Raw genomic sequence first — 26,327 nt, forward strand, 5'->3', positions numbered from 1 at the left:
GAAACTCTTTTTTTAATCGTCACATTATATTGTTTAATTTGAAAACTGTAAACATCTTTGTTGATAACCAGATTTAAGATCAACTGTTTTGGGGGAGAGCTAACGATTCACTGATGCAGAACTCGGTATTATCCTTTGGTTCTGCATTACAGTTCCCCTCCCCACCCCTTAAAGCAGTATGCATTAAGCTATTAGTATGAGCTCAGTTCTTGCTTTATACTTAATTATCTTCGGCACATACCCTTGAGACTGTTACTGAGAGGCTCTTAATGTGTAGCTGCCAAGAGAAATTGACTTTGGTTCCATTTCTCTTTTCTTCCCAGGAGCAAGTAGGCTCTATTAAGGAGAGGTATGACCACAAGCTTATGTTGAAACATCTCCCTCCAGAATTCAGCATCTTTCTGGACCACATCTCCTCTTTGGATTATTTTACAAAACCAGACTATCAGGTAATCAATCCTCTTGTGAGTTCTGTGAGCTAATTATTCTGTCTTCACTTATTATAGTTATAAATGACTCTGGGAGGTCCCTAGAATAATACTATTTTAATACATTCTGAGAATGTGGTGAAATTAACTGATGATGACAGTGTCTCTCTGTGTGTGTTTCCTTCCTTCTGGATGAACATACTTCATTAGAGTTTTAGGTTTGTTCATCATGAAACAGATTTTACTGTTCCTGCTATTATTCATCTGATGTAGAAGTGCTGACAGTTCAAATTATATAAATCCTATAGTTAATGTTGACCAGAAGGAAATGTTCAGCTAGGTAATGTATCTGTCGAGGGCTTGAGGGCTGCATATTATATATTAATATGCTTTGGGACCACAGTGAAGATTGTTGGCTCCATTTTGTCTGTGCTCCGTTAATCATTTCCTTAGAGCATCCATTAATGAGGCCTAAGGGTTGTCTTGGTTTGTCACAAATTGCATCCCTAACCCAACCAGCTATATTTCAGAAGATTCTATTGGTTTCAGGGAAAACTTGGTCAGAGCTTAATGCAGAATAATCACTACCACTGAAAACATAAATGAAGCCACACATAGATTAATAATAATAATATATTAGTGTATTATTTTTATCTACAAAGGACTACACATAGACTTTATTGCCTGTTGATGGAAGTTTTTTATTCTAAAGTGTTGTAAGTGTTGCCTAGTCAAAAGACTAAGATTACCCACCTCACAGCAAACTTATTTGCATGTAATAACTATTTCTGTGTGAAATTGCAGTTTTTGTATAAGATATAAATAAGATATAAAGCAGAGAGGCAACATACAACATTGGGTCCTTAGAGACCTTAAGGGGGTGAGCTTGTCTTCTTTCCTATATGACTATTTGTGTTATAAACTATATACTGTCTAAAAAATGGAGAAAATACATTGTATACCAGTCGCTTTGGAGTATGTTCTTATATTTATACTAGAGACCCAATGCACAATATTTGTGCACTTGGTGTGGGGAGTCCTTCAGCTGGCCTGCACCCTCTCGCAGTCTAGGATTCCTCTGGGGATGTCCACCTGCCGGCTTAGGCCCGATCCCTGGGGGCATTGGGCCTAAGCTGGCAGGCAGACATCCCTCTCACAGGCGGGAATCCTTCTTATAGTCTGGGACCCCTTGTTCCTTACAACCTGCCTGCTCGCTGCTCCTTAGTGCTGCTGTGGAGGTGGGAGAGGCTCCCGCCACCGCCACTGCGCTTGCCAGTTGTGAGCCTGGCTTCTGGCAGAGTTGTGCTCCCCCTATGGGAGCGCAGTGACCACCAGGGGGCAGTACCTGCATTGAGCGTCTGCCCCCTGTGGTCAGTGCACATCATAGCAACCGGTTGTTCTGCTGTTTGGTAGATTTGCATATTAGGGTTTTATTATATAGTATTTCATATATGTATTATATAGTATTTCATAGATGTATTTTCTGAAATGATGACAGTTCACATTACTTGCAATAAAATAATGAAATTATTCTTGTAAGACTAGATTCAGGAAGAGCTAGAAAATTTTCCAACTTTCCCATCTTGGGTGTTAATAATTTTGTTATTGACATTTGCCTAGGAATGTAAAAGTTTAGCATAGCAAAAACTTTTAGATTATGTTCTCCACTTAGTTATATCTACAATTTTAAGAAAACTTTTGTATTCACCAGCTGGATTTGAAACTTTAACCTATAATTAATTTAGTTTAAATTAGCACATTATGTTCTTGAGTTTTTCATTTGTATATTCTCTCGGAGGCTTCTCTGTGTTTCTGTTACAAAACAAAGCACAGTGATTTTTGTGTTTTTGGAAGAGAAAGAGCAAGCATAATATTTTCTTTGTTTCACAGATTCCATAAATAATCTGGTTCTTTCTTGTTCTCCAATCTTTCATAAGCAGCGAATGGGAGCAGGGGGCCAGTGGACAGGAAAAGGATAATTGGATAAAAGATATTGGTGTGACTGTGTTCTGATGCCTAGTATCAGTGTGGCATCAGGTTCCAAAAAGAGCTGAGCTTTGTAGGTTTTCGTCTCTTGCTTTCCTCGCAGAGGCCTACTGCAGTCTTCATTTTGAGGAAAATTACCCTACTTTGTATCTGATTATTCTTGTGAACGGAATTCATTCTTGAATTTTAGTTTAATTACTGTTCAGAATTTTAAATTTCTCATTGGGCAACCACTATAGTTAAAAACAACAATAAATATCCTCTAGCAACAAGCAAAATACCTACCAGTATTTAGCATGACTGCTGCCCTGGCTACATTAAAGGACAAATAATATTTCTCCAACTTTCTGTGTTCTGAGCCAAGACCAAAATGAATATATTTTATAATCAGAGTGTTAAATGAGGCTGTTTAAAAAAGCCTCTTACACTTTGAATGTGTATGTTTTATACATTTTAAAAATCAGAGTTTCTTCCTAGAGAAAATTACTTAAGAAATTGTACATGGCCAATATATCATCCAGTAGCCTGCTGCTGCTCACTCTGACAGCAGGTGTAGGCTAGAAAGAAGAGCTGTTTGCTCTCGTCTACCAGGAATCTTTTATGCATGTCTCAATAAGAAAAAAGGCCAACACAGGTTTTGGAAAATGTTATGGTGTTTTGGGATATTATATACAAGTTTATCAGTCAAAATACAGGGTGTGGCATAAGTAGGTTTATAGTTGTTCCTGTATTAGGAACAATAACTAATAGATAATAATACAAGAAAAAGACTGTTTCACATACAACTGTAAACTTATATTTGCCCCACGCTGTACGATTATATGCTATGTACTCTAAGTACTATTTTCTGTCTCTTAAACTGGAGGTGCAGATATCAGAGTTATAGCCAAGATTAAAGCAAATATCTTATAAATATTGTTTTTATTATTTGATTTTGAAAAAGCATAGCAACCATAAGAAACAAAAGAGTGCTGGGCCGTGAATCTCCTTGGGTGACAGAATTGCATAGATTTATGCACACACACAGAGGAGTGCATATAAAACTTGTAAAATTTGATAAGTTCTATGAATTGTACCAGTGTCATTTTCCTGGTTTTGATATTGTACTTTAGTTCTTTAGGATGTTACCACTGGGGAAAACTGGGTGAAGGGTACTTCTCTGTATAATATTTTTGTACCATGAATCTTTAATTACAGTTGATCAAAATATGTGCCCTTGAACAACATGGGTTTGAACTGTGTGGGTCCACTTATAAGTGGTTAGGAATTTTCATACATGGATGGCCAACTTAAGTTATACCTGGATTTTCGGCTCTGTGAGTGGTCAGTACCTCTAACCCCTGAGATGTTGAAGGGTCAACTGTATTTCACATTAAAACTTTTTTAAAAAGTGCTTGGCCAACGTTTTTTAAATGTGTTTTAAAAAGTATGGCTACCTTATAATTTAAATAAATCATTTTAAGGTGTTTTAAGAAAGGAAATCATCTGAGTGGTACCTAGGAAAATCTTTATCAACCTTGACTTCGACCACAGGACTCCACCTGTAAGTGTCACTGTTAATGGAAAACTAATATAGTAGCATCAGACTGGACAAAGGAGAGCCCATGGTGCCTTTACACATTATTGTCACATGCACAACAGTGTCACAGTTACATCTAGGCAGTACTATTACCCCGTCTTATGGAGACTTAGTAGCCTGGGAAAACTAGTGGTGCTAGAAGTGGTTATCTGAACCCATTTCTGATGCATTCAAAAAGGCCCATGCTCTTTCCAATTTGCCATCTGCCTTCCTTGGAGAGGCGGCCACAAGTACAATAGGCACTATAAAGTAAATACCAACATGACTGGTTAAGAAAAATTCAGTGAAATTACACAAAAATTATATGAAGAATTATCTGAAATTGTTGTTAATTAATAGAATTACATGATTCTGACATAAGAACACAAAAAGTATCTTTATTGGAGTGTTCAGGTTATGTTAAGTATTGTTTAGCAAGTTGAGAAGTCTAATGAAACCTATATATACCCCATTGGTGAGCCTGAAACTAAAATGTGTATATAAGCCAGTTCATACACTGCCACAACATTGCTAAAATCAGAGGTTATGATAGAGCAGAAATCCAAAACCGGCCCCTCTTGCTTTGGGGGACTTAAAGTAGTTTTAGTGTTTAGCAGTTTAGTGATAAGAGTTAAATTTTTCAGAGGGCATAGATGAGCGGCTTATGAAGCAAACAAATAAGAATTTGAGCTAGAGACAAAGAAGGAGGAACTTCCCATAAATTAGGTCAGAAAAAGTCTTTTTCTAAAGCTGCCATTTAAGCCATGCCCTAAAAAGTGAGACTATATTGACCATTTGGAGAGAAAGAATATTATAAGCAAAAGGAAGAACAATGGGCATAGACTCTGAATCAAGAAAGGAACTAAAAGAAGACAAGTGGCCAGAAGATAGTTAATTAGGGGAGAGAGTGGTTTGAGATGAAATCTGAAAGGCAGAGACTAGATGATGCAGGGCCTTATAGTCCTTGTTAAAGAATTTGGATTTTATTCTCTGCAGCAGGAAGCCTTGAAAGAACATACAGAAGCATTGTGATCCAATTTGTGGTGGGTTTTTTCTTTATTTTATTGTTGAGAGTATTATAGATATCCCCCATTTTTCCCCCCCTGACCCATCTCCCACCCCATCCCAGGCTTTACCTGTCTATTGTCTGTGTCCATGGGCTAGGACTAATTTGTATTTCTAAATCCCTTCACCTTTTTCACCCATCCCCCCAATCCTTCTCCTGTCTGGCAGCTGTCAAAATGTTCTCTGTACTTATGAGTCTGTTTCTGTTCTGCTTGTTTATTTATTTTGATTTTTACATTCATTTGTTGATAGATAGGTATTTATTATCATTTTTTTCTTCCTCTCACTCCTCCTCCTTCTCTTCTTCCTCCTCCCTTTAACATTTCATGTAATACTGATTTGGTGGTGATGAACTCCTTTAACTTTTTTTTGTCTAGGAAGCTCTTTATCTGAACTTTAATTCTAAATTATAGCTTTGCTGGGTAGAGTAATCTTGGTTGTAAGTCCTTGCTTTTCATCACTTTGAATATTACATTCCACTCCCTTCTGGCTTGCAAATTTTCTGTTGAGAAATCAGTTGACAGCCGTATGGGTACTGCCTTGTAGGTAACTAACAGCTTTTCTCTTGCTTTTTTTTTTTTTAATCCTCACTCGAAGATATTTTTCCATTGATTTTTACAGAGAGTGGAAGAGAGAGGGAAAGACAGAGAAAAACATCGATGTGAGCGAAACACACCAATTGGTTGCCTCCTGCATGCTGCCTGACCAGGGCCCGGGCCTGGAAGGAGCCTGCAACGTAGGTATGTGCCCTTGACTGGAATCAAACCAGGGACCCTTTGGTCCACAGGCTGTCATTCTATACACTGAGCCAAACCAGCTAGGGCTCTTGCTGCTTTTAATATTCTCTCTTTGCCATTTTCCTTTGACATTTAATTATTGCGTGTCTTGGTATAGGCCTCTTTGGGTTCGTTTTGTTTAGGATTCTCTGTGCTTCCTGGACTGTAAGTCTATTTCTTTCACCAGGTAGGGAAAGTTTTCTGTCATTATTTTTTCAAATAGGCTTTCAATATCTTGTCGCCCCTCTTCCCCTTCCAGCAACCCTATGATGTGAATGTTGGTACATTTTAAGTTGTCCCAGAGGCTCTTTACACTGAGTTCATATTTTTGGATTCTTTTTTCTTTTGCTGTTCCTATTGGGTGTTTTTTGCTTCCTTATATTGCAATCTTTTTAAAAATATATATATATTTCTTTATTGATTTCAGAGAGGAAGGGAGAAAGAGAGAGAGAGAGAGAGAAACATCAATGATGAGAGAGAATCATTGATTGGCTGCCTCCTGCACACCCCGCACTGGGGATCAAGCCTGCAACCCAGGCATGTGTCCTTGGCCAGACTCGAACCTGGGACCCTGCAATCTGCAGGCTGATGCTCTATCCACTGAGCCAAGCCAGCCAGGGCAATATATTCCAAATTCTTGATTTGATTCTCAGAATCCTCTAATCTACTGTTGACCCCCTGTAAATCATTCCTTATTTCAGTTAATGTGTGCTTCATTTCTGACTGGTCCTTTTTTTAAAAAAATAAAAAATTATACACACACACACACACACACACACACTCTTCAGAGAGAGGAAGGGAGAGGGAGAAAGAGAAACATCAATAATGAGAGAAAATTATCAGCTGCCTCCCTACTAAGGATGAAACTCACAATCCAGGCATGTATCCTGACTGGGAATTGAACCCTGACCTCCTGGTTCATGGGTTGATGTTCAGCCACTGAGCCACACTGGCTGGGCCTGACTGGTCCTTTTTTATGTTATTGATGTTTTCACTAAGTTCCTTGAAATTCTCTTAAGTTCCTTGAAGTTCTCATTAAGTTCCTTGAGCATCATTATAACTATTGTCTTAAATTCTGTATCTTGTAGTTGTTTTGTTTTGTTTGTTAATCCTTACCTGAGGACATTTTTTTCATTGACTTTTAGAGAGAGTGGAAGGAAGTGGGGGAGAGACAGAGAGAGAGCGAAACATCCTTATGAGAGAGACACTTCGATTGGTTGCCCCCTGCACACACCCTGACCAGGGCCAGGGATGGAGCCTGCAACCCAGGTACATGCCCTTGACCTGAATCAAACCCACAACCCTTTAGTCCATGGGCCGATGCCCTAACCACTGAACAACTGGCTAGGGCTATCTGGTACTTTTCTTACTTCCATTTCATTTAATTCTTTTTCTGGAGATTTCTCCTGTTTTCATTTGTAACATGTTTCTTTGTCTCTAAATTTTGGCTGCTTCCCTGTTTGTTTCTATGTATTAGATAGATCTGCTATGTCTCCCAAACTTGGTAGAATGGCTTTATGTAGTATGTGTCTTGTAGGGCCCAGGGGCTCAGCCTCTCCAGTCACCTGTGCTGGGTGCACTGTCCTATTGCAGTTGAGCCTTGATTTATGTTGGTGTCACTGGGAAGGATTGACCCCCAGGCCAGTTAGTTGCAAAGATGGTCTGTGACTACAGCAGAAAAGCTGCTGTGCAGGAGCCTGCCCTATGGAATAGGACTTGCTTCAGTGGGGCTTTGTTGCTCTCAGAGTCCTCCCTTGAGTTTGTCACTCGTGAAGGTGGTAGGGTTGTAATCCGGAGTGCTCAAAGCTCACCACTGGGTGCACTGTCTCTGGAGCCTCCCAGTAGGTGCAAAGTCAACCACTGCCTGTCCCCTGCCCAGGGACACTCAGCATGAGCTACAAAGCAATCTGCAGATGGCTGCTACTTGTGTTGGGCTTGGAGGTGCCCACGAGAGGCCAAGCTATGAACCAAGGTGGGCTGCTGCTAGTGCCAGGTCTGAGGCCACTTACTGAGACTTACGGGGTACACTAAGACCAGCTATTGCTTTTTTGAGAGATTTTAGGAAGGTTTGAAGCATGAGGCAAGAGAGGTCAATTTTATGGAAAAGCCACTGGAAATGGCTTGCATTAGCCTGCTAGTAGGGAGGGGCAGGGCAAAAAAGTGTGAGCCAGGTTGATGAAAATTCATATGTGGTGCCCTGCCTGCTAACTCAGCAAGTGGCCTCTGCCAGCACTTCTGTCTGAAAGAAAGCTGCCCCTCCAGCTCTCGCCCTGATTCCAGGCAAATTAGTTCCCCCCCCCGAATGTCCCAGGTTCCTTGCAAGCTGCTGTCCCAGAACTGGAGCTCAGAGGGAGTGAGTCTGAGGAACTCATAGATTGGTGCCCAGGCCCTTTAAGAGGAACTGCCTGGGGCCAGCAGCCTCTGTGTCCCTCACGCATCATCCCTGCTGATTTTTACAGCCAAAGTTGTGGGGCTGACACCCCTCCTCAGGGAAACCTCACAGCCAAGATATCCCTCCTGATTTTAAACCTACACACGGGGTGTGGTACCAGCAAGTTCCGTGATTCCGCCCTTCTTAACAGTCTTGATGAGCTACTTCTTTAATTCTCTGGTTGTAGGACTTCTGTTGAGCTAGAGTTCAGGTGGTTCTAAATGATAGTTCTTCTGTATTTTAGTTGTAATTTCAATGTGGTTGTTTGAAGCAGCAAGTTCCGCATTTACCTACACTGCCATCTTAACTGGTCCTCCAATTCGTGTTTTAAGAGGATTGTTTTTGCAGTTGTGTGCATTCAAATGAAGCAGAAGAGAATTAGAGACTATTTAGGGAGGTATAGAGAAAGACTGAACTATGCTTTGGAAAGAAAAAAATATTTTTAAAAAATCAATGTCTTAATATTACAGAGGTTTGTTTTTTGTGTCATAAAGCAGTGTAGTTACTGGGCAGCTCTCCTAGGCAACTCTCAAGTGGTAACTTGAACATCCAGGCTCCATCCATATTTTGACACTGCTGTCTATAATACATAGCCTGTACAGTCATCAGGAAGGGGAAGAGCGAGTGTGGGTGATGCTTTAGGGGTTTTATAATGAGGCCTGGAAGTGGTCCAAACAGTTTGGCATATACCCCTGTGGCCATAACCTGCCGGGGTCCAACCCCAGCAGGTCCAGGGGTCCCCAAAGGTGTGGACGGAGTCAGCGAAGAAGGAAGGGCACGGAGACAGCGTTCAGTTGATCAGCAGCCTAGCCAGGATCTCTAGCCCGGATCTCCAGAGAGGTTCTGCTTCGGATCTCCAGCGAGGTTCTGTAGCCATGTTCCCTCGCTAGGTTCTCCAGCCAGGTTCTGTCCAGGCTCTCCAGTCAGGTTCAGTGTCCAGGTTCCAGTCAGGTTCTCCTGCCAATCTCTGTAGTCAGGTTCAGTCCAGGATCCCTTGCCATGTTCTCCCGCTAGGCTCTGTCTCTAGGCTCCGAGTAGATTCTGTCTTCTTGATTCTGTTCTAAGTTCTGTGTCTTTCTGTCTTATGAGTTCTGTGTTCTGAGTTCTGAGTGTTTCTGTCTTGTTACAACTGTATTTATACCAGTTGATTCAATCCTATCAATCTCTATTACAAAGGTTAGGGCGTTTCTTATCTCCATTCCAGGGAGAAAAGATTATGTAGTTTAAGCATGACTGTTCGTAGTTAAAGGGATTAATTACCCGCCTGGCACTTAGTTGAGGGGTTTTATTCCCTCCCTAACTTCAGGGGAAAATCCCTACCTGGGGAAACCACCTTTCTCAGAGACCTTGGTTAAAACACATAGTGCCAAGAACAGTATGCCATATATGCCAGGTCCCTTGAAACAGCAAGCATGGACCGGCTCCCGGCAATAACCCATTCACATTGTCCCAATTCTAACTGTAAGGGAGGCTGGAGATAGTCTTTCCTTGTGGGCAGGAAAAATAATGGTCTTGATTTGGATATAAGCAGAAGAGATGGAGAGAGGTGGATGAGCAGCCATGCTGCCTCTCACTGCCTCAGGTCCCCTGGGGCTGCCGACTAGGACTCCTGAGTTCTCTTCCAGATATTGATATAAAATGGTGAAAACTGCTAAAACTCTGGGCTTTTTCAACTCATTCTCTATTTGATCTCATTTTTTGTTCTGTTCTTCAAAGGGTAGATGCAGTACAGTTTTTTTCCCTTCTATTGATGCTGCTAAAAATCCCTGGCAGAGAAGGGAAATCTAGAACATTAGCATTTCCTTACCTGTATTGCATCTACTTATCACTGAGTCAGTTTATTTTGCAGTAAATAATCTATCTTTGAATCAGCCAAGCCAGCATTGCCATTGCACTCTGCTGACTAAGTGCTTTATTGATCCATTAATTTACTATTTATTAACTGAGAATTCAGGTATCAGGATTCTCAGTGAGTCCTCAGTATCACATTACAAATAATTCTTGTTATTGCATAGACTGGAATTAGTCTCCATTGTCTTTGAAAGGGCAAGCTGGGATTTCATTCAAGGAAGATTTTCCTTCCTCACGATGTATGCCTCTAGAGCAGCAGTTCTCAACCTGTAGGTTGCGACCCCTTTGGGGGTCGAACGACCCTTTCACAGGGGTCGCCTAAGACCATCGGAAAACACATATATAATTACATATTATTTTTGTGATTAATCACTATGCTTTAATTATGTTCAATTTGTAACAATGAAAATATATCCTACATATCAGTTATTTACATTACGATTCGTAACAGTTGCAAAATTACAGTTATGAAGTAGCAACAAAAATAATTTTATGGTTGGGGGTCGCCACAACATGAGGAACTGTATTAAAGGGTCGCAGCATTAGGAAGGTTGAGAACCACTGCTCTGGAGTTTCCCACACTAGTTCACCATTCTCTCCTATTGCAGCAATGTATAAGCATTTTGTCAAGAGTTCTAGGAACAGTCTTAAAGTGTCAGCCATAAATTCAAAATTTATTTGCATTCTTCTGATTTATCTTAAAGGGTCATATGAATTTTGCTTTCTAACTTTGTTTTTATTGTATTATAAAATATATTAAATGTCTTAACTCTGAGCAAAATTCTTCAGGAAGCTGTGCGACATTCATCAGGTGACTTTAAACCCTCTCTGGAATGTGGCGGCATCCCCTGGGGGTACTTGGATTCTTTAGATGAGTTTGTATTTCTAAGACTGTGTTATCAAATAAAAGAAGTAAAGAAGTCAGGCATATACTAGATTTTCAGTGATACTTTTTTTTATTGATTTCAGAGAGGAACGGAGAAGGAGAGAGATAGAAACATCAATGATGAGAGAGAACCATTGATCAGCTGCCTCTTGCACACCCCCTCCTGGGGACTGAGCCTGCAACCCCGGCATGTGCCTGACTGAACCGTGAACCGTGAACCCCTGAGTCACACCAGGAAGGCAAATTTTCAGTGATTCTTAGTGCAGAGATATGGGACATGGGACATGCCTTCTTATAGGGAAAGTGTCAGAATCAACTGTAAAGTGTTTTCAGATTTTGTTCTGCCCCCTTTTCAGTTTGAAAATTACTGCTACAGTGAGCTCCTATTTGGAAAATCCTTTGTTCCTCAGTTATATTGGGGTTAAAAAAAGATGACGACTACAAGTTTCATTTGTGTGTGTGTGTGTGTGTGTTTGTTATACCTATACTAGAGGCCTGGTGCACAGATTCATGCACATTGAAAAGAAATTAATTAGAAGGTGGCTGGCAGGGCAGGACTGGGCGAGAGGGGCTGGACACGCCCTGGAGCCAACCTCCCACAGTCCCTCCTTGCCCAGATGCACCTGGGGTGGCGCCCGGGCTCAAAGAGCATCTGCAGAGTGAGCGGGGTCCCTCCAGCAGGTGGGTTCCCTTGGCCTGGCCTGGCCTGGCCTGCAGGAATCAGGCTGAAACTGGCAGTCCAACATCCCCTGAGGGGTCCCGGACTGTGAGAGGGCACTCTGCAAAGTTGCTGTTGCTCAGCAGCTCCTGTGTTGAGCATCTGCTCCCTGGTGGTCAGTGCGCGTCATAGCTACCGGCTGGTCGGCCAATCGGCCAGTTGCTTAGCCTTTTATTTATATAGATATAGATATAGATATAGATATAGATATAGATATAGATATAGATATAGATATAGATATATAGATATATGTGATTTATAAGGTGACTAATGTATATTGTTCTCAAATCTGTTTGAATGAGTAACTGAATTGGAGGGATTTTTGTTTTATTCATTTTAGTGAATTCAGTCCCCACTCCATCTGCAAAAGATTCCTTGGCTTGTCCTGTTTCTACATATCAAAGATTAGTATTTAGAGCCACCTTGGTCCTGATTTGAAAATTATTTTGCTACATTAGAAATGCTTTGTTCTTTAAAGTATCTGGAGAGTTGTATCTAATCAGACCATTTAGTGCCTCAGTGCTTTTAGCTTTCCTTCATTCTGTGTCTTCCATCCTTCTACCTCCTGTTGCTGTTCTCTAGAATCACCGTCATAGTGACAAACTGAGGCCCAATGGCATGTGTTATATTTTCTAAGACAAATGATACTATGATAATTATAAGAAAATAATCCCATGATAAGAGGATATCTTACATAAAAGCTGTTTAGGATTATTCCTATTGCACCCAGTTCATAAGTACTCACACAGCAAGGCCGTTGTTGCCTCATGGTAGGAACTCCACCTTTCAGGAAGCATACATCTTACTCAATGAGAACCTATGAGAGAGCCTCGATTTCCAGAGTCAGAAGAGAGGTCAATGGTCTGTCACTTCAATTCCTATATGCTGATTCTCAACCTATCTTCCTTCTCCTTTGTGTTTTCTACAGCCCTCTGCCTCTGATAATTTGGGGAGACTATAACATAGTAAACAACAAAAATATGACCAAAATAAAAATTATCAGCTTTTGCCTGCCCAGTGTGGCTCAGTGATTGAGCATCAACCTATGAACCAGGAGGTCACGGTTCAGTTCTAGTCAGGGCATATGCCTGAGTTGTGGGCTTGATCCCCAGTGTGGTGCATACAGCAGGCAGCCAATCAATGATTCTCTCTCAGGTTTTATAACTACCTTTTCCAGTTCCTTTTATCTTTTTAGTTTCCTTTTAAATTGTATTATTTTTCTTTGGGGCTTATTACAAATAGACATTTATTCATAAAATGTTTTTAGAGTATCTATTTAAGGGTCTGTCATCACAATTCCAACATGGGTTGTTTTGTTGTTGTTTTCCCCACACCACCAAGCAATTCTCTGATATCAGCTGGGTGTCCAACAATTGAAATAAATTCTGACACTATCTACCGAGATAGAAAGCATCAGATTCCACAGGTTAAGGACTCAGCCCCACAAGACTGCCCTCCACTTCAGAAGCCAATCACAAGTCCTGGTTGTCACATGTCCTTCTGATTGACTGGCTATAAATCAGAGGTTGCCACAGCTCCCTCTTGGGTTCAATTAATTTGCTAGAACAGTTCTAGGTCTCAAGAAACCAATTTTATCACTAGATTACTGGTTTATTTCAAAGGATATAACTCAGGAACACCAAATGCAAGAGGTCCATAGGGCAAGGTATGGGGAAAGGGTGCAGAGCATCCATGCCCTCTCTGAGGTAACCACCATGTGTTCACCAATCCAGAAACTCTCAGAATCCTGTCATTTTGAGTTTTTGTGGAAGCTTCATTAGAAAGGCAGAGTGATTATAAAGCATTGGCCATTGGCATTTGATTCAACTTCTAGCCTTCTCTTCCCTCCTCCAGAGGCCAGAGAGGTGAGACTGAAGGTTCCAATCCTCTAATAACAGGGTGGGTTCTTCTGGTGACCAGCTCTCATTCTTAGGTGCTTCCCAAAAGCCACCTGATGACCATGAACCCAGTTGTGGTGGAAAGGGGCTTGCTATGAATAACAAGACAGACATTTCAACTTTATAGCTTTGAAGTGATTTCAGGAACTGAGGACTAGATCAAATATTAGAAGAAAAGATACTCCCATTGCTCTTATTACTCAGAAAATTCCAAGGGTTTTGGGAGCTGAAAGCTAGGAACTCTGGACAAAGACCAAATATATATGAGGAATATAATTTGGTTATCTGAATGACCAAATATATATTTTTACAGATCACAATACTGCAGTCACATATAAGGCATTGCGTAAGATACATGATGATCAGAATCAGACATGTACTGGCCTATCGGAGCTTACTCTCTGGGTGAAAGAGAGAGACAAATCGATTAAATAATCAGAAATAGACCCAAGGAAAGAGAAACCAAGATGGCAGCATAGGTAAACACCAGAAATTGCTGCCTCGCACAACTACTTCAAAAATACAACTAAAAGACAAAACGGACATCATCCAGAACCACAGGAAGGCTGGCTGAGTGGAAATTCTACAACTAGAAGGAAAGAGAAAAGCACACTGAGACTCAGAGGAGGTGTGGAAGCGAGTGGAAGCAAAGTGCAGAGGTATGGAGGTGCGCACGGAAAGGGCTGGCAACTGAGGACACGGTTGTCTTTTTCAATTGGGAGGGAGTCTCAAGCTCCCCACTGCTCTGAACTCCAGTTCCGGGCGAGTCTCTGGGGACCCAGACTCATAAGGGTAGAAACTGGACTGTCTGGCATCGGGCAAGTTGGAACTCGTGAGCGGCTTTCTCTCAGAGGTGCTTGCAGCGATTGCTGGGACACTGAGATGCAGGGCCTCTTAGGGTAGGACTGAGGAGCAGCCATAGCTGTTTGCTCCGCCCTGCTGATTCCCTGAAACCCCGCCCCACCCAAATTGTGCGAAGAGGCTTTTACATATGAAAGGCCTGGCCCTTTGCAATCTGAAAATTACCTAACAAACTGCAGCTGGGTCAGAGAGACCCAGAACTTCCAAAAGAAAGCCCAAGGCCCCACAGCAGCTTGCATTGCTTCACAGCTGGGCCTCATCTGGGCAACTCCAAACCACAAACAAAGAAGAGGAATCTGCAGATCTCTTCGTAGCTCCTGCTGGGTAGCCTTAGGCAGAGGCTAAATTAGCACCTCCTTAGAGATCCAAGAGCCAGTGTACCCAGAGGTCAGAGTGGGACCATCCAGATTACAACTCCTCAGATCCATAAGGGACACACTCAGGGGGCAGACTCAGTGAGCACCAAAGCCCCACTGAAGCAAGTCTAACCCTGAAGCGTGTCTCCAGCACAGAAGTTCTCCCACTGCAGACCCAGCTGATTCTCACAGCCAATTGGCCTGGAGGTCAATTCCTCCCAGTGATACCTACAAAAATCAAGGCTTAACTACAAGACTGTGCACAAAGCCCACAAAGGGGTGTACCATGAGTGCCCACCTCAGGTAATTGGGGAGGATGAGCCACTGGGCCCTATAGGACACCTAGTACAGAAAGCCACTGTATCAACACAGGGAAGCATAGAAAATGCAGAGTCAAAGAAACAGGTCACAAATGACAGAAATGGAGGAAAGCAAACTACTGGATATAGAGTTCAAAACCACACTTATAAAGTTTTTCAAGAATTTGTAGAAACTGCCGATAAATTTAGTGAGACCCTCAAGAAATCTCGTGAGACCCTCAAGGATATGTAAAAGGACCAACTAGAAATTAAGCATACACTAACTGAAATAAAGAATATTATACAGAGTTCCAACAGCAGACTAGAGGATCACAAGAATCATGTCAAAGATTTGAAATACAAAGAAGCAAAAAACACCCAACTGTTAAAACAAAAAGAAAAAAGATTCCAAAAATATGAAGATAGTGTAAGGAGCCTCTGGGACAACTTCAAGCGTACCAACATCCGTATTGTGAGGGTGCCAGAAGAAGAGAGAGAGCAAGATATTGAAAACCTATTTGAAGAAATAATGACAGAAAACTTCCCCTACCTGGTGAAAGAAATAGACTTACAAGTCCAGGAAGCACAGAGAACCCCAAACAAAAGGAATCCAAAGAGGACCACACCAAGACACATCATCATTAAAATGCCAAGAGCAAAAGACAAAGAGAGAATCTTAAAAGCAGCAAGAGAAAGAAACTCAGTTACCTACAAGGGAGTACCCATATGATTGTCAGCTGATTTCTCAACAGAAACTATGCAGGCCAGAAGGGAGTGGCAAGAAATATTCAAAGTGATGAATAGCAAGAACCTACAACCAAGATTACTTTACCCAGCAAAGCTATCATTCAGAATTGAAGGTCAGATAACGAGCTTCACAGATAAGAAAAAGCTGAAGGAGTTCATCACCACCAAACCAGCATTATATGAAATGCTGAAAGGTATCCTTTAAGAAGAGGAAGAAGAAGAAAAAGGTAAAGATAGAAATTATGAACAACAAATACACATCTATCAACAAGTAAATCTAAAAGTCAAGTGAATAAATAATCTGATGAACAGAATAAACTGGTGAATATAATAGAATCAGGGGCATAGAAAGGGAGTGGACTGACTATTCTTGGCGGAGAAAGGGGTGTTGGGGATGCGGGAAGAGACTGGACAAAAATCGTGCACCTATGGATGAGGACAGTGGGTGGGTGGGTAAGGGCAGAGGGTGGGGTGGGAACCGGGTAGAGGGGAGTTATGGGGGGAAAAAGAGGAACAACTGTAATAATCTGAACAATAAAGATTTAATTAAATAAATAATCAGAAATAATAATAAACTTACAATTGATAGCATTTGACCCTTTTCTTGTTGAAACTGCTCATTTGGTATCTAGAACACCACACACTTGGTTTTCCTACCACACTCTTCACTTCTTGGTTTCCATTGCCGAGTCCTTTTCTTCTTTCCATCTAAATGTTGGAGTGCCCTAGCCCAGTGGTTGGCAAACCGCGGCTCTTTGGCCCCTTTAGTGTGGCTCTTCCACAAAATACCACGTGTGGGCGTGCACGTACAGTGCGATTGAAACTTCGTGCCCTATGCACAGAAGTTGGTTTTTGGCCTGGGCGAGTCTATTTTGAAGAAGTGGCGTTAGAAGAAGTGGGGGGTGTCGGTCCAATGGGCGACAGGAGATGCGGCACAGGCGGGCCGCGGGATATGCATCACAGGGAGGCATGCGCAATTCATGCAAGTGTTGAGTGAGCCAGTCAGTCAGCAGTCTCATTGTGCAGTGGTTAGTGCTAGTTGTGTACGCAAATCGCACGTGGGTGACAAAAATACCTACTTGAAGCATAAAGTTACCTGTATTTTTCCAACCAGCTGCAAATCCTACATGTATTTTTGTCATCAATTTAAGAATTGTAATTCTTTTGTGTTGGTGGCTTTATTATTATAAAATGAAACATTTTTTAGGTGCCCTGTTTGAGATGGCTACACAGAAGAAGCAAAGAGAAACGGAAGATGAAAACCGTGAATTTAAAGTTGAATGTACCTACCTATATAGTTTAAAAAATTTGGCTCTCAAAAGAAATTTCAATCATTGTACTGTTGATATTTGGCTCTGTTGACTAATGAGTTTTCCGACCCCTGCCCTAGCCTTACCCTTGGGCCTCTTTGCTACCTGCTTTTCTTAGATTACATCATTCAGTATTTATGGCTTTAAATACTACCTATTAATATCTATATGCTGGTGACTATCAATGTTGTATCTATATTCCTTATTCCTCCCTAATCTCTAAAATTTTCAATATCCCAATATCTCAAACTCACTGCCTTTCATCTTAGTAAATGGTACCAACATTTACCCAGTGGCTCAGGATAGAAATGTACATTATTCCTTATGCTTTACTTTCCTAGCTTTCATCTAATCCATCAGCAAGTTCTGTTGGCTGTACAAATTATATCCAGATCCTACCACTTTTTACCACCTCCACTGTTACTGCTGGTTCAACTTCAGTAGCCTCCTAACTGACATCTGTTCCTAGCACCCTCATCCCCAACCCTCTTATGGCTTCTATTCTTCACTTAATAGGCAGAACAATCTTTTTAAAGCCTTAACAGACCTTCACAAAATCCTTCAATGAGGAAGTGCTGATTCCAGGTCTGGGGTAGGAAATGTACAAGATGAATCTTTGAGGATGAGATACTAATAGATACAGAATAAGAGAAATGGTGAGGAGAAAATGAGGCCCTAATCATAAAATTGAAAATGGTATGGACTGTCAAAAACAGTAAGGAAAAGTCTCTGAGAGATGTTTCTCGAGATTACATTAGGCTTTTGGAATTTAATGGCAAAAATAACTGAAATTATATATACTATAAATCAAATAATAAGGCAGATTTCTTTTTTTTTTTTTTAATCCTCACCTGAGATTATTCTTTCCATTGATTTTTAGAGAGAGTGGAAGAGAGGAGGAGAAACAGAGAGAAACATCATTGTGAGAGAGAGATACATTGATTGGTTGCCTCCTTCATGTGCCCTGACCGAGGAGATCAAGCCTGTAAGTAAGGCATGTGCCCTAGACCAGGAATCAAACCCAGGACCCTTCAGTTTGACAGCTGACACTCTTTCCACTGAACCACGCTGGCGAGGGCGGCAGATTTCTTTTTGATAATTGTGTACACACACACACACAGTTTAAGAATTTTTCAAACCCACAAAAAAGAAACGTAAAAAGCATAATGAATTTCTGTATGCCCCTTCACCTATACACACCAGCTGTTAACACTGGCCACTTATTTAATTTGAACCATATAGAAATGCTCCTTTTGACCAAAAATAACACACAAAATAGATCATGTAGATGGTTGCAACTGAAAACATACATTTACATACAACACATATTTCCTGTTGCTAAACCACCTGAAAGTAGGTATGCATCTTCCAAGGACAAAAACATTCTACTCACTACAAACTAGTGCCTCAGCTGAGAAAAATAAATATTAATTCAGTTTTGTCATCCACATACAATCCTTATTCAAATTCCCCTCTTTGTATCGTCATGGTTTGTTGTTTTTTTAATATTTTTAGAGAGAGGAAGGGAGAGGGCTAGAGAGTTTGAAACATAGATGAGAGAGAAACATTGATTGGCTGCCTCTTGCATGCCTCCCACTGGGGACCAAGCTTGCAATCGAGGCATGTGCTCTGACCGGGAATTGAACTGTGACTTCCTGGTTCATGAGCCGACCCTCAACCACTGAGCCACATTGGCCAGGCCATCAGGGTTTTTTTTAAAAAAATCTACAAAACTAATTCATGAGTCTGGATGCTTTCTCTTAAAGAATAAAATGACATTGTTTACTATTGGCTTACTCTAGTTTTTTTCTTCTTTGTGGTTTAGCTTCTTACATCCGTGTTTGACAACAGCATCAAAACCTTTGGAGTATTTGAGAGTGACCCTTTTGACTGGGAGAAGACTGGAACTGATGGCTCCCTAACAACCACCACTACTTCTACCACCCCTCAGTTGCACACCCGCTTGACCCCTGCAGCAATCGGGTATGTCCCCAGCTGCCCATTTAGCAGTGTTTCCTGGATGCATTACACTGGCAGAAATGTTTTCACCCAGACGCCTACAGATGACCAAATGCTAGACATAGGTGAAAGCCTATGGATTTTCTTGAATTGACATTGCTCTTGTATATGCCTTTGTTCAGGTTTGCTGTTCTTAGAAAGTGTTTATAGATCATACTGTGAAATGGGAGCTTAGAGCTTGTGTGAGTTGATGTCAGGTTTACAGTGGATTTTCGTATCTTTAAAATGAGGAGCATTTGTTACATTTACTTCTAAAGAATACATGGGACCCTGGACAGAATGAGCCAAAGTATATCTAATTATACTGTGCTTAAGTTTAGTGGGAACAAAATATGTAGCTTGTTCCTCTTATGAGAGTGATTAATTTTCAAAGTGTATTAGAAACAGGTAATGGTATTTGCATCTTCTTGGCCTTTTGTGTTGTTTTCTCTCTGTGCATAAACAGCTGCTTTTGGGGAGGCAGGTTGTCTTCTTTTTCTGACCCATTTTTTTATCTGCTCTGGTTGCTTTAAACTGTTTGGTTTTAAATAAAAAAGTAAATTGTAAAAAATCCTCATACAATGTGAGTTAATTGGGACATTTTATCACTAATCTATTGCTCTGATTTTATAGTGAAAGATTGGATCCCTAGAGCTTATTGATCAGAAAAGTTTACATGGACTCATATAACTAAACATGTTATCCTTAATTAGCTAGCCTAAGAATTCTTAAATGTGAGACCCTGACTAGTTACATCAGAATCGCCATATGTTTGCTTAAGATATCTATTTGAAGGACTTACCCAAGAACTACTTAATCATATTTATCAGCTGTTTTTCATGCTTATCTGAGTTTGGAACCCCCAGCCAGCCACCCCATTTTATAAATGGGAAATAATTGTAATACTGAGTGAATCATCTGACTTTAGGTAAGTATTAGTCACAGAGCTTGAGCTGTATAGAAATTCTGGCTTTTGTTTTAGGACCTTTGTTCTCCTTTGCCTTTAATTTTTTTAAAATATATTTTATTGATTTTTCACAGAGTGGAAGGGAGAGAGATAGAGAGTTAGAAACATCAATGAGAGAGGAACATCAATCAGCTGCCACTTGCACACCTCCTACTGGGGATGTGCCCGCAACCAAGGTACATGCCCTTGGCCGGAATCGAACCTGGGACCTTTCAGTCCGCAGGCCGACGCTCTACCCGCCGAGCCAAGCCGGTTAGGGCTTGCCTTTAATTTTTGTTATAAGTAGATAAGCCTCCAACTTGCAAAAACCAGGTGATAGGACTTTAAGATAACTGAAGTTAATGAAGACAATGTAAGTTCCCATCTGCCAATGTTTCCTCCTAAAATAAAAGAATAACACGAAAGAAAAAAAAAATAAAACTACACAAAAACCATGTCCTAGCATAATTTGAAGACCAAGGATGCCCAAACTTCAAAATAACCGAGTAAAAAGAGGAAAAACAAAATACCAAGTCCTTGTGTGGCTCTCTCTTCTGGACCTGCCTTACCCAACCCTGCCACAAGGCTTTATAAAGTCAGATCAGTAAAAACTGTGAGGAAGAGAATTAGCCATGGGAGTTAAGGTTGATCTAAAACCAACACCAGAAAGACTACAGTACCATCCCAAGAACAAACATATTAAAAAATGTCCAAATAGATCAGATTATGAACTACAGTGAGGAACAAATATGCATGATTCAAAACACATAGCTTCTGGGAAGAAAAACAACAAGGAAGGGAGAGTTGCCCTTTATCCGTTGATTTTTAAAGGACAAAACATGTATTCGTTTGGGTTCAATCAGGACAGAGAAACTACATAGTAATTTGAACAAGGAAAGAATCATTACCTATAACATGAAATTGGAGTAACGTGGGGTTAACTAGTAAGAAGTAGAGAGAACTGTAAAGAATACAGAAATAGCGAATATTCTGAAGTGCAACTCCAACTCCTAGGGCCGAGATTAAGCATCCAAACAAAGCTCCCCCAGTCCGGATCCCAGGGGAGGTACATACTGACCTTGTTGAAGAAGGTATGCCCATCCCTCGTTGGATGGGAGACAAGTCACTCTGATGCCACACTCGTAAAATTTGCTGAAAATCTGCCCTCTGGGGTACCAAAGAAAGCTATTTACTGGGGGTGTCTTACCAGACACACTCTGCTACAAAACCTCTGTGTAGTGGGGATTGCTCAGGAAAGCTGTTGTTTGCTGCTGGCCATGTGAGACAGGCCCTGAAGGGGCCCCGATGCTGTAGGATCCCCGCCCTGGGGAAAGCCACACATGCTGGAGAAGCTTGCCGAGCTACACACTGGGACCCAAAGCAGAGCACTCTCCTCCTGCAACCTCTTTCCAGTGCCCACTGGGGAAGCAAAATATCTAAAGGGCTCAGATCCACTTTCATAAAACAGGAAAAATGGATGGACATGGAGCTGAAAGGCAATCTATACTATTAAAAGGGTAATATGCTAATTAGACCAGGAGACCTTCCAGACTAAGCCATGGTGGTGGGGCCAAGGCAGAGGCAGTTTGGGGCGATCAGGCCAGGAGGGGAGGGCAGTGGGGGTGATCAGGTCAGCGGGGGGGGGGGGGCAGTTGGAGCGAGGAGGCTGCCAGGGGGGCAATTGGGGACAGTCAGGCCGGGAGGGGGGACAGTTGGGGGTAAGCAGGCTGGTGGGGGGGTAGTTGGAGGTGATTAGGCTGGTGGGGGGCAGTTGGGGGTGATCAGGTCAGCAGGCAGAGTGGTTAGGGGTGATCAGGCACGCAGGCAGGTGAGTGGTTAGGAGTCAGCAGTCAGCGGTCCCAGATTGCAAGATCCCGGATTGTGGGATTGGGCCTAAGCTGGCAGTCGGACATCCCCAGAGGGGTCCTGGATTGGAAAGGGTGCAGGCTGGGCTGAGGGACACCCCCCCCCCCCCGTGCACGAATTTCGTGCACAAGGCCACTAGTAAATGAATAGTTGCAGAGGAACAAAAGGAGAAAAAAATTTAATTACATACTAGAATGGAGAACTATGAAATCAGATGACACATGTATCTCCCCTGACCACAAAAAACATAAATCCACTCAAATGTTTGGACTTTGCTATACTGACAGAAGATGGCACTAATTAAACTATGAATCTTGTAAAATACTCCAATAACACAAAAAAGAACAACAACAAAAAGATTTTAAAGTTCCATAAAGTATTATAGTAAAAAATCAGAAAATGTAATACATACTAAGGACATTTCCTTTCAGAAAAACAACCATGTGGTGATGGAAAAAAAAAAAGTACCCTGGCTGGTTTGGCTCAGTGGATAGAGCATCAGCCTGCAGACTGAAGGATCCGGGGTTCAATTCCAGTCAAGGGCACATGCCTGGGTTGCAGGCTCAATCCCCAGGAGGGGGCGCGCAGGAGGCAGCTGATCAATGATTCTCTCTCATTGATGCTTCTATCTCTTTCTTCCTCTCTGAAATCAATAAAAATATTTTTTTTTAAAAAGAAAAAAAACAGTAATTATGGGGGTGGGGAAACAACCATAAAGAAAGTTATTTAAAAAGAAAGAAAGAAAGAAAACTAAGACAAAAGCCAAAATGGAATAAATTATGCTCATTCATTTGAAGATATGGATAACCACCTAACACTAAGAATAGAAATAGATACCCCCACCTCTACCCAGTGATGGGTGGAAAAGGTAAAAGGGATTAAGAGTATAAATTACCAGTTATAAAAAATAGTCACAGGGATATAAAGCATAGCATAGGGAATCCTATATAATAAAAGCCTAATATGTTAAGAGTCTGACCGTTCAACTGTTCGACCAGTTGCTATGACACTCACTGACCACCAGGGGGCAGGTACTCCAACTGATGAGTTAGCTTGCTGCTGGGGTCTGGCCTATCGGGACTGGGCAAGACGGGCCAGACACATCCTGGAGCCCTCCCGCGGTCCCTCCCCGGCCCCGATCATGCACTAGTGGGATCCCTCAGCCTGCCTGCACCCTCTCGCAATCCAGGACCCCTCTGGGGAGGTTGGAAAGCTGGTTTCAGCCTGATCCCTGCAGGTCAGGCTGAGGGACCCCACTGGTGCACGAATCCGTGCACCGGGCCTCTAGTAAGTCTATAACATTGTCATAACTATATGGTGTCAGATGGGTACTAGAATTATTGGGGGGATCACTTTGTAAGGAATATAAATATTCACTATGTTGAATACTTGAAACTAATGTTTATGTCAACTGTAATGGAAAAATTAATTTTTAAAAAATTATTTAAAAAAAAAGAAATAGAGCCCTGACCGGTTTGGCTCAGTGGATAGAGCATCGGCCTGCGGACTGAAGGGTCCCAGGTTCCATTCCGGTGAAGGGTGTGTACCTTGGTTGCGGGCACATCCCCAGTAGGAGGTGTGTAGGAGGCAGCTGATCGATGTTTCTCTCTCTCATGGATGTTTCTAACTCTCTATCCCTCTCCCGTCCTCTCTGTAAAAAATCAATAAAATAAGTTTTTTTAAAACGTCTAGATATGTCAGTGAGATCAAACATGGGTAGACAAAGAAACCCCCAAAGGAAAGAGAAGGAGGACTCTCCAGAAAAGCAGCTAAGTAATACAGAGGCATGCAACATGACAGAAAAAGAATTCAGAATAAGGGTCCTAGAGTGCATAAACCGGATGGAGGAAAAAATCGACAACCTCCGCAAGAAGCAAGAAGAAACAGATGAAAAAATCGACAACCTCTGCAAGAAGCAAGAAGAAACAGATGAAAAAATCAATAACATATGGAAGAAGCTAGAAGAAACAGATGAAAAAATCAACAACTTAAGTAAGACCCAAGAAGAAATGAAGAGTAATATAGCTGCAATGAAAAACTCCATTGAAGGTATCAACAGTAGACTAGGAGAAGCGGAGGACCGAATTAGTGAATTAGAAGACAAGGAAGCAAAACACACCCAAAATGTACTGCAATTGGAGAAAAAAATTAAAAGACAGGAGGAGAGCCTAAGGGAGCTTTGGGACAACATGAAACAAAACAACATACGAATAATAGGAGTACCAGAACAACAGAAGGATGAACAAGGATTAGAAAACCTAATAAAAGAAATAATATCAGGAAACTTTACTGAGGTGGGGAAGAAAAAAGTCACACAAGCCCAGAGAGTCCCAAACAAGGTGAAGCTGAAAAGACCCACACCAAGACACATCATAATTACCATGGCAAATGTTCAGGACAAAGAGAAAATCTTACAGGCTGCAAGAGAGAGACGGAAAGTTACATACAAGGGATCTCCCATTAGATTGTCAAACGATTTCTCAACAGAAACACATCAGGCCAGAAAAGAATGGACTGAAATTTACAAAGTGATGCAAAGCAAAGGACTGAATCCAAGAATACTCTATCCAGCAAGGCTATCATTCAAACTTGAAGGGGAAATAAGAAGCTTCACAGACAAAAAAAGGCTAAGGGAGTTTATCACCACCAAGCCAGCAATGCAAGGAATGCTAACGGGACTGGTATAAAAAGAAGAAATAAAAAGCTCAGAAAGAAAACAGCCACACACACACAAAAAAGAAATGGCTACAAACAAGTACCTTTCAATAATAACTTTAAACGTAAATGGACTAAATGCTCCAACCAAAAGACATCGAGTGGCTGAATGGATAAAAAAACATGACCCATACATCTGCTGTCTACAAGAAACCCACCTCATTAGAAGGGACTCACACAGACTGAAAGTGAAAGGATGGAAAAATATCTTTCAGGCAAATGGAAAGGAAAAGAAAGCTGGGGTAGCAATACTGATATCAGACAAAATAGACCTCAAAGTGAAGGCCTTAACAAGAGATAAGGAAGGCCACTTCATAATACTAAACGGATCAATACAACAAGAAGATATAACCCTGGTAAACATATATGCACCCAATGTAGGAGCACCCAAATTCATAAAAAAACTCCTGGAAGATATCAAAGGAGAGATCGACAACAATACAATCATAGTAGGGGACTTTAATACACCATTGACAGCACTGGATAAGTCCTATAGACAAACAATCAGCAAAGATACAGCAATCCTAAATGACTCACTAGATCAGATGGACCTAATAGACATCTTCAGAACACTTCACCCCAAAGCCAGGGAATATACGTTCTTCTCAGGTGCTCATGGGACATCTTCAAAAATAGACCATATATTGGGTCACAAGCAAAGTATCCCCAAATTCAAGAAGATTGAAATCATAAAAAGCGTCTTCGCAGACCACGATGGCATAATATTAGAAATAAACTACAATAAAAACAACCCAAAATACCCAAACACCTGGAAGCTGAATAGCATGCTATTAAATATTGATTGGGTTACCAATGAGATCAAAGAAGAAATTAAAAACATCCTGGAAACTAATGACAATGAAAACACAACAATCCAAAACCTATGGGATGCAATGAAAGCAGTCCTGAGAGGGAAGTTTATAGCTCTACAGGCCTATCTCAAAAAACAAGAAAAAATGGTAGTAAATCATCTAACTCTACAACTCAAAGAATTAGAAAGAGAGCAACAAGAAAACCCCAGAGTGAGCAGAAGGAAGGAGATAATAAAGCTTAGAGCAGAAATAAATGACAGAGACCAAAAAAACAATACAGAAAATCAATGAAACCAAGAGCTGGTTTGCCGGGAGCCGGTCCATCCTTGCTGTTTCAAGGGACCTGGCATATATGGCATACGGTTCTTAATATGTTTGCTCACCTTCTTGGCGCTGTGTTTTAACCAAGGTCACCTCTCAGAGAAAGGTTGAATCCCCAGGTAGGGATTTTCCCCTGAAGTTAGGGAGGGAATAAAACCCCTCAACTAAGTGCCAGGCAGGTAATTAATCCCTTTAACTACGAACGATCATGCTTAAACTACATAATCTTTTCTCCCTGGAATGGAGATAAGAAACGCCCTAACCTTTGTAATAGAGATTGATAGGATTGAATCAACTGGTATAAATACAGTTGTAACAAGACAGAAACACTCAGAACTTAGAACACAGAATTCAGAAGACAGAAAGACACAGAACTTAGAACACAGGGCTTGGAAGACAGGACCAAGAGAGACAGAGCCTAGGCACAGAACCTACACAGAACGTTCTCTAGAGACAGAAGATGGACCCCAGCATCTGAACCTGACTACAGAATTTGGCA

General features: G+C 41.4%; 1 protein-coding gene across 8 annotated transcripts in view; it reads left to right on the forward strand.

The window, feature by feature from the left end:
* Positions 1-26,327, forward strand: part of TTBK2 (tau tubulin kinase 2) — a 148,005-nt gene that overhangs the window by 89,655 nt on the left and 32,023 nt on the right. For all 8 annotated transcript variants that reach the window (XM_059703877.1, XM_059703858.1, XM_059703867.1 and 5 more), the window contains 2 exons: positions 324-449; positions 18,996-19,153. In XM_059703877.1, coding sequence (XP_059559860.1) covers positions 324-449; positions 18,996-19,153 — 284 coding nt within the window. The remainder of the gene's footprint in view (positions 1-323; positions 450-18,995; positions 19,154-26,327) is intronic.

The sequence above is a fragment of the Myotis daubentonii genome, chromosome 1 (genome assembly GCF_963259705.1).
Source record: "Myotis daubentonii chromosome 1, mMyoDau2.1, whole genome shotgun sequence".
Taxonomy (NCBI): Eukaryota; Metazoa; Chordata; class Mammalia; order Chiroptera; family Vespertilionidae; genus Myotis; species Myotis daubentonii.